At 46.1% G+C, this 9,564-nt stretch overlaps 1 protein-coding gene across 1 annotated transcript in view; it reads left to right on the forward strand.

Annotated features, from left to right (window-relative positions):
* Positions 1-658: 658 nt before the first annotated feature.
* Positions 659-9,564, forward strand: part of LOC123239365 — a 20,512-nt gene continuing 11,606 nt past the window's right edge. The window contains exons 1-4 of the mRNA XM_044666640.1: positions 659-914; positions 1,342-1,462; positions 1,617-1,635; positions 5,134-5,260. Coding sequence (XP_044522575.1) covers positions 659-914; positions 1,342-1,462; positions 1,617-1,635; positions 5,134-5,260 — 523 coding nt within the window. The remainder of the gene's footprint in view (positions 915-1,341; positions 1,463-1,616; positions 1,636-5,133; positions 5,261-9,564) is intronic.

Here is a 9,564-nt window from a genome sequence, read left to right on the forward strand (position 1 = left end):
GTCCGCCTCCTCGATGACGTCATTTCTGGGCGCTGCGCACGGAGGCGTGCTGTGGTGCTGCTACTGGGCTGTTGGCCGTCCCACCCACCTAGGACCTCCCCCGGGCCAGGGAAGCACAAACCCTTATTTATGAAAAGTGAAGATTATTTTTAAAAAGAATGAAAGGAACTGGTGGGTACGACCCTGTGGGAGGGGAGCCTCAAACTGGGCCCTAGAGAGTCTGCTGCTGCCGCCCCGTGCCTCAGTTTCCTTCTCTGTCAGAAGAGGGGAACCTAGCCCCGCTCCTCAGGTCCTGGGGGAGGATCCACTCACTGATCAGTCTATCAACAGACACTTATTAGGCACCGGCCGTGTACCAGACTCTAGTCTGAGGCAGCCTCCAGTGTAAAGAAGCAACAGCAGCCCCAGAGGGCTGGAGGGGAAATGGGGGAGGGGAGGAGGCTGCAGCCCCCCACATAGGGGAACGTTTCCTGTATGACTCCTCCCCCAGCAAGGGGCTAAACCCAGGGCCCAGGCAGCGGGACTCCATTTCCCAGAATGGTCGTGTAAGAACATCCTGCGAGTCCTGGCCCTCCCCTTGGAGGACTCCATTTCCCAGAATGCCGTTTCCTGACTTCTCCCTAGTCTTGGCTCCTCCCCACCGTGGCAGCCTCAAGGCATGCTGGGAATCTCCTGTGAGCAGTCTCAGCTCCTGGAAGGTGCACAGGTGTGCTTCTTGGACCATTTCTGGGTGAGAGGGGGAGGGGAGGGAGTCCACGCGCAGGCGCGGCCCTGGCTGCCTGCTTCTCGAGTGAAACTTTGCCCCCTAACGCTTGGGAGCGGAAAGAATCCGGTGGTCCAGTTCCAGGTTACAGAGCTTGGGAGTGCGGAGCGTGTGCGCATGTGCAACAAGACTGGCTTAGCAGCGCCCCCGTGTAAGTGCTTGTGGTGGAGGGAGGGGCCGCCCCGCGTGTCTCTGGGTCTGTCCATCACCTTAAAGGACCACAGAAAAGGGACCAACACGGAAGTGCCGGCTCAGACCAGGACGGCTCTGTCTGGAGCAGGTTCCGTGCCGGGGCTTGGCCTTCCCTTCTACCCCCGGAGCCAGGAGGCAGCTGGGGGAGGGGCTGCTCCAGGCTCTTCCCTGGAGATGTTCAGGTCTGAACACGGGAGAGAAGCAACCCGCAGAACTGTGTGGGGGGTGGAGGGGGCAGCGAGGGGTTCCGGTGCCCACATGCCATGGAAGGAGCCCCGAGGAAATGCCAGCACGCTCTCCCACCCCCAGCTGACGCCCTGCTCCCCTGAGGCCAGGGAAGGGCCGGGGAGCCCCTCTGAGCCCTCCCCCTCTCCCCTCCCCCACAGGTGCACAAACAGGAAGTCCCCCCACCTCCGGGCTCCACCCCCGAAGGACCCGCTTGTGGCCCCAGCAGAGAGCCCGCAGCCAGAGGGAATGGCCCCCGGGACCCCGAGGCCCCCCTCCCAGGTGAGTGCAGCCCATCCCCATCCCCAGCCCTGGCCAGGCTCCCCAGGCTGGAATCCTGCAGAACTCAGCGCTGTGTCTCTGCCAGGCAAACTCAGGGGCTGCTTCATGGCTCAGGCAGGGGCTCAGCCTTGGCCAGGCCTTTTTGCCTTATCAGACCGCGGAAAAAGAAGAGGGTGAGGGCCGGGGGCAGGGCAGGGGCTGCTCAGGACATCCGGGCCCTCCTTCTGTCCTCCCAGCAAAGGCAGCCTCCAGGCTAGTCACTGAGGTTCTCCCCCACATTCCCTGCTCACAGCCATTCCCCACTGGCTCCAGGAGGGCCTCAGGGGGAGGTGTTGGGGAATGGGGGGATGACAGACGGGATGGGGCTTCCCCAGCCCGAGGAGGAAAGAGCCTGGGAGGGGCTGGCACCAGGGTGGGCAGAGAGGGGCACCAGGGGATGGGGCTGGGCTGGCAGAGGAGAGCAGGCCTGGGTGGGAGCTGGGGAGGGAGGGAGGCAGGGCCTGGCAGGAAGGTGGCATCCAAAAGCCCTTCTTGTTCTTGGAAGGCTGGTCAGGGACAGGGCGGCCACCTGACCTGGGGGACCCACGGCTCTGCCTGGCCTGGTTGGTGCCTGCAGTTCCTCCATGTTTGTTCCCTCCATGGAAAATATTGTGAGGATCAGAGCCATCTCTGGGCCCATCCGGTCTAATTCTTAAACAGTGTAATTGCAGGCGCTGATCTAAAGGCTTCTATGTGACCACTGGGCTCATGATCAATAATATGAAGGCAATAAAGCAATTTTCCTTTCAATATGGATAAGATCAATTGTAGGAAATCAAACAGAGAATTGGGGTCAATTAAGTTTTCTTACAGAGAAGGAGGTTCTCATCCAGTCCTGAAGGAATCCAGTCCACTTGGGAGGCAGAAACTGGAGGAGATAGTAGTGAAGGCTGGGGAGGAGGCTGAGAAACCTGGGAAAATGCAAGGTCAGGAGATGGAGAGTCTTGTGTGAGGAACAAGAAAGATCCCCGTGTCACTGGATTCATCGAGTATGGAAGGGAATAAGGGGAGAGAGAAGGAGCCTGAGAGAGAGCCATGTAGGTGGCTGCCCAGGTGGAATCCAAAGCCCTGGGGAGGTTTAGGTGCCTGAGAGGAGTCTAAACTGAAGAGGGCTCATACTGGTGACAGTGGCATTACAGATAATAAAGTTTATTATCTGACAAAACAGAATCATGTGACTAAGTTTTCCTACCTGCTCAAAATGCCTCCTCCGCCAAAGCCTTGACAAGAAGGAAAGAACAAGAGAGTAGTACCTCCACCCAATTTATATCCTGTCTGCATCAGCATGTAATGACAGTGAATGGGGTTCTGGGGATTGTAGTTTTTAGGGTATCAGATTTTAATTACTCAGGTGGAGAGGCTGGCAGGGTCCGGAGATCCTGGCCTTGGGTGCCATTGCAGGACAGCTGAGATCTTGGGATGTCAGAGCAGGGCAGGTGGGGCAGTGGGGGCTACTAGGAACCCCCAGAGGAGACAAGTTCCATCAAGAAGCTGTCTGCTGCCCTTGGACTGAGGTCTCTGCATTCTTCCCTTTGAGCCCAGATTTCTCTGCCTTCCTTTTGGGCTGAAACCTTTCTGCCTTCTGTTTCTATCTCTGAATGAGGAGCTTTTGCTGCCTGTTTCTGTGGCTGCCCTTTCCTCTGGGCTTTAATCTTTTCTCTCTGAACTCTTTGAATATCTATCAGAAATGTCAGGAGCTATTCTGCCTCCCAGTCTTGGCTCCAGGGGCTGCTTCTGCTCCTGTTGTGGGAGAGAGAATGCTGGTTCTGGCCCAAAGAATGGCAGCTCAGATCCACTCCTCTCAAGACATGAAGATGTTACAGGTAATGTGGTCCTAAGGATGGAAAACGCCATTGCAGGGGGGTGGAATAGCCCCCAGATGGCTGTAGAGGGCAGTGGAATGGCTGCTGTAGGGTTTCAGGTTTCTAGATTGCATTGAGATTCTGGGGAATTGTGTCTCCCCATGCTTGGAAACCCTCAGCCTTTCCTCAGACTATTCTTCCCCTGGATATTCCAGGGGCATTCCAGGCAGAAAAATAGGGAATAAGTCAGGGAGGGGTGACATGGAAGACTTTCCAATACCAACTACACCCTGTGTTTTCCATGGAGCAGACTGGAAAAGTAGAAGAGCCCTGCCTAGAGGCATGTTATTGTGAGATCTGGCCACTGCCTGGTCAGTTATTCCTCAGTCACCCCTTAGCTTCTTCTCTTGACCCTTGATCCTTAGGTTTCCATACAGGGCTCAGCTTAGAGCCTTTGCTTTTCATAAATGAACTGTTTTTGAAAATTAATGTTGAATTGTGGTATTTTATTGGAATAAATTTCCCTTTAACCTGGCTAAGTTAGAGCTCCAGATTGGCTACCCACTTCATCCCAAGTTATGAAACTGAAGGGGAACTTTCTTTTTTTATGTCTAGCTCAAAGCATTAAGGACAGGATTGGAAAGCCACAGGGAACCTTGACACAGTCTGAGAGGGTGCTGGGCCAGCCACAAGTCTGGGGAAAGCTTGGACAAGGGCCTGCTTCTCCTGTGATGAAGTAATGAGGGAGGAGTTGAAGTCTCCCAAGTCCCCGTCATTGGTGATTTGTGAATCTGAGATGTCTAGGGGAGGGACTGAGTGGTGAACTCACCCCCGAAATATATATTTATACACACACATATATGTATGTATAATATGAGAGACAGAGGTAATGACAAAAGACCTATACTAGAGAAAGAACTAATGTTTTTCTTTTAGATTTTGGAGAGATTCACCTGACCACATTAAATGACCAGTCAATTAATAAATTATTTAAAATAAAGAAATTCTGCCTCTTGAGAATTCCACTCATTACACTCACACTGTCTTTCAAATTAGCTCAATCCCAGTTAATGAAATGTTATATTTTAAAAAGATGAACACCCCTTCCTTTCCTCATCATACTTACTCTTCTTTTTGTGTAACTAAATATAAAATGACAATATATTCCAGTAACAAATGATATTCATCATAAAGCAAAGTGGATGTTTTGGCTATGGCACATCCTAACCAGTGCTTCCTCAAATTCTCAATATAACAAGACTGTGCTTCTTTACTTAGCTAGAGTCAGAGTCTGATCCCATATTCCTGGAATTCTCTTTAGCCTTTTAGGAAATGAAGAAGAGAATTCCTTCTTCTTTCTTTTCTCCTCATTCATCACTGGTAATATCTCCTCCCCTAAAATACACAATACATGCTCCTTTCTCAGAAGCTCTTCAAAAATATGTTGTTACCAGATCAATTCTGACACTTAGGATGAGGAGGAATTTCAGATCACCTCATTTTCTCCTCTACAAAATCTCCCACTTCACTTAGAGAGCACTTCCAATCTCCCTGATTCCATTTCAGAATGAAATGAAAGCATTTCAGAGTAAGACACTTCTCCAAGTTTTACTCCTTGAACATCGTTCTCACTTCAGACACAAAATGCCTTTGTCACTATTCCATTGGGTTCTGAATGAGTGGTCTCCAGTGCTGGCTCTGACACTCTTCAAGGTTAGGAGTTTGGGTAAATCCTTCGTGTGCTTCAGTTTCTTCCACTCAGTTGAAGAGAATTTTACTAGATGAATTCTGAAAGTTTAGCTCTGAGATTTGTGACTTTTGCTGTTTTAGGGGTCAATAACACTCAAAGATGTGGCCCTGCATTTCACCCAGGAGGAGTGGGGCCTGTTGGACCATTCTCAGAAAGAGCTGTACCTGGAGGTCATGCTGGAAAATGTGCAGAATCTACTCTCTGTGGGTAAGGACCATTTCTTCTGTTAAACCTGAATCTACCATTGAGGGACTATCTTAATTCCATGCAAATGTATAGGATTTTGAGCCTTTGTCAATGATTAAAAAGTAAAAATGCTGATCTCTGCCCTGGGTTCTCTTTCTGCCTGCTTTTCATGAAAATCGTCAACTTAACAAGAATCCAAATCATTCCCTAATTGGCAAATGCTGAAAAGTTATCCATAAGCAATTTTCAGATGAAGAAATCAAAGCTCTCACTACTCATATGAAAAAATGTTCTAAATCCCTCTTAATTAGAGAAGTAAATTAGAGTAACTCTGAGGTACCACTTCAGCCTTAACAGATTTGCCTATATGACAATTGTAAGAGGGGAAAGGGGTTTTTTGATTGCATATATTAATATTTAAAGTTGTGGTCACCAAAGAACTGAATAAATACCAATTCCTAAAATGATTTTAGTAATTTATTTACAAAATATAGGAAAGAGTGGAAGTAGAGAGATGAGAAGAAGGTAGAGTAAGAGTTCTAACTTAAAGAACTAGATTTGTATTCAAGTCTGGGCTTTACTCAGGGCTCCAGAGGCCCAGCTGGAGAGCCTAAAAGTCCATTACCAAGGGGTTTATTCAAGAGGGCTTCTCCCAATCAAGGGCCCCTCCAGAGGCTAAGGTAGTCAGCCTTCTTCAATCACCATGTGTAGTTCTAAAGGAAACATTAAAAAACAGTCTCTCCAAGGTCTCAAGGTCCCAGGTCCAGCTCTCTTCCAGGTCCAAGTCACAAACAAGACAAAAGCTGAACTCACTGAACTCTCTTTTAAAGGGCCTTCTTTTGCGTCACTTCCTGCACTCAGTGCACTGATGGTGTGTTTTTGAACTGATCCATTCATTCTGGAGGGCAATTTGGAATGACTCACAAAGGGCTATAAAACAATGCACCTCTTTTGATCCAGTAATAACCACTACTAGGTCTGTACCCCAAAGAGATCAGAAAAAAAGGGGAAGGACCTACTTGTAGAAAAATATTTGTAACTAGTCTTTTGGTTGTAGCAAAGAATTGGCAATTGCAGGGATGTCTGTCAGTTGACAAATGGCTGAACCATTGTGGTACATGATGGAGATGGAATACTATTGTGCTTTAAGGAGTGGTGACCAGGATGATTTCAGAAAAACTGACATGAACTGATGCAGAGTGAAATAAGCAGAATCAGGAGAACATTGAGCACAGTAAAAGTAATATTGTGGAATGATCAACTGATAGACTTGGGTATTCTCAGTAATATAATGACAATTTTTCAGTTGTTCATTTAGGTTTTTGTTTTGATGTTGTGGCTTTATATGCTTATTCACTTAAAAAACTACACAATATAAACTTCTGGGTTAAAATGGCGGCAGAGTAGAAGCAGCTTGCTTAACCTCTCCTAACTCACACATATAGGACTCCTCAAGAAGACATAAAAACAAATCTACACGAACAAAGGGACCCCACAACAGGGCACAGCATTGAAGGTACGTGGATTCGGGGCATTTCCATTCTATAAGGGGGTGAAACAGCTCTCACTAAAACATGAGCTGAACAACCCCCTCCCCCCACACCATCTACAGTGCCAAAGCCAGCACAAAACAGAGCAGTTTAGGGACATTCATTAAGTCCTTGACAGCCACCTGGGAACATCAGGGCCTGCTCCAGAGAGCAGCAAGAATTAAGACCCCAAGAGGCTAAAGAACGTGTGGACTTTGAATAAAGACCTTGAGCGCAGAAGCGAACATTGGGTGGGGACCCAGTGCATAGGGGTATATGACTGTGGAAGCAACATCCTGAGACTGTTAAAGGAGCTTCAGGCAGAGGAACCACCAGGAGGCTTGACCCTGAGGAAACTAGATCTGAGACCTCAGGATCCTAAAGAGTACAGAGAGACCCTGGGTGTAAGGATAAACCTGAGAGGGCACTTGGTTCACAATGGCAAGCCTTCATAAGAACCCCAAAAGAGAAAGATCACAGAGAAAATCCAGACAACAGAACAAACAGCAGAGGAAAACAAACAAATAATCAGATAATAATAATAATAATAATCTGCCCTAAAAAATGAAAACTGGTCATAAGCTTTTAAAGAGTTCAAATCTGAGATGATGAGAAAGATGGAAGAGATCTGGCAAGAAAATAGCCGTTTAAGAGGCAGAATTTTGCAATTGGAAAGTGAGGCTCAGAAATTAAATGAACTGCTAATCAAATTGAACACCAGAAATGACCAGATTGAAAAGGAAAACCAGTCCCTAAAGGCTAGAACTGAGCAATTAGAAGCTAATGATCTTTCACTACAGCAAGAACAAATAAAGTAAAGTCAAAAGACTGATAAAACAGGAAACATGAAATATCTCAATGAGAAACTGACAGATCAAGAAAACAAGTCTAGAAGAGACAATTTGAGAATCATTGGTCTTCCTGAAAAAGCAGAAATTAATAGAAATTTGGACTCCATTCTAAAAGAAATCATTCAGCAAAACTGCCCTGAAGTTCTACAAGAGGCCAATATAGACCTCTATACGTGGTATGTATCTCACTAAAACATGAGCTGAACAACCCCCTCCCCCCACACCATCTACAGTGCCAAAGCCAGCACAAAAGAGAGCAGTTTGGGATCCATATATCACCCTCTACCTCAGACCCTGAAAAGACAACCCCCAGGAATATAATAGCCAAATTCAAGAGCTTCCAAGTAAAAGAAAAAATTTTACAAGAAGCCAGAAAGAGACAATTCAGATATCAAGGAGCACCAATCAGGATCACACAGGATCTGACAGCCTCCACATTAAAAGACACAAGTCTTGGAATATGATATTTAGAAAGGCAAGAGAACTGAGTCTACAACCAAGGACCACCCACCCATCAAAACCGACTATATACTTGCAGGGGAAAGTATGGGCATTCAACAAGACAGAAGATTTCCAAGTATTTGCACAGAAAAGACCAGGACTAAATGGAAAGTTCGATATCCAACCACAAAAATCAAGAGAAACATGAAAAGGGAGATAAGAAACACAGGGGAAAGAAAGAAAACTCTTATTTTTTAAATTTGCCTCTTTAAGGGCTTAAATAAGATCTAATTATTTGTATTCCTATGTGGAGAAATGTTATGTGTAATTCTCTGTAGTGAACTCTATTCACCATTATAGTATTCACTATTATAGTAATTAGAAGAATTATTCATAGGGAGAGGTTGGAGTAGTAAATGGTCTAAGATGATATGGTGAGTGGGAAAGAGAGGGGTGAATAGTGGAGGTCACCAAGAGAAACTTGAATGAATAAGAAAAATAGGATATTCTATTACACACAAAGAGGGCATGGGAAGGGGAGGGGATGAATACTATTATAAGGAGAGGAAGAGAGCATTAAGAGGTAATATTTAAACCTTGCCCTCAGTGGAATTAAACCTGAGAGGGAAGAGTAGCTATATCCATTGGGATATAGAGCTCTATCTAACCCTACTGAGAAAGTCAGAAGGGATAAACCAAGGGGAACAGGGGAGTGGGGAGGTCAAAAAAGGGAGGGGAGAAGAAGGAGGAGGGAATTCATTAGGCATTAAAAATAAAAAGAGGGGAATAATAATGGAGGGGGTAGGAAGGGAAGTAAATCAAGGGAGGGGACAAGGGTTACTGGCATAAAGCAAACCACTGGTTTAAAAGGAAATAGTGTAAGAAGAAGGGGTAGAACTAGGAGAGGATACCAAAATGTTGGGGAATACACAACTGATAATTATAACTCTGAATGTGAATGGGATGAATTCTCCCATAAAACGGAAGCAAATAGCAGAGTGGATTAGAAACCAAAATCCTACCATATGTTGTCTACAAGAAACACATATGAGGCGGGTGGACATACACAGGTTTAAGGTAAAGGGCTTCAGCAAAATCTTTTGGGCTTCAAATGAGAAGAAGAAGGCAGGAATGGCAATCATGATTTCTGACAAAGCCAAAGTAAAAATAAATGTGATTTAAAAAGACAGTTAAGCCTAGCAGTACCAGATATTAAACTATACTATAAAGCAGCAGTCATCAAAACAATATGGTACTGGCTAAGAGACAGAGAGGAGGATCAATGGAATAGACTTGGGATAAATGACATCAGCAAGACAGTGTATGATAAACCCAAAGAGCCCAACTTTTGGGACATGAATCCACTATTTGACAAAAATTGCTGGGAAATATGGAAAACAATATGGGAAAGATTAGGTCTAGATCAACATCTCACACCCTACACCAAGATAAATTCAGAATGGGTGAAGGACTTGAATATAAAGAGGGAAACTATAAACAAGTT

This window comes from Gracilinanus agilis, chromosome 3 (assembly GCF_016433145.1).
Source record: "Gracilinanus agilis isolate LMUSP501 chromosome 3, AgileGrace, whole genome shotgun sequence".
Lineage (NCBI taxonomy): Eukaryota > Metazoa > Chordata > Mammalia > Didelphimorphia > Didelphidae > Gracilinanus > Gracilinanus agilis.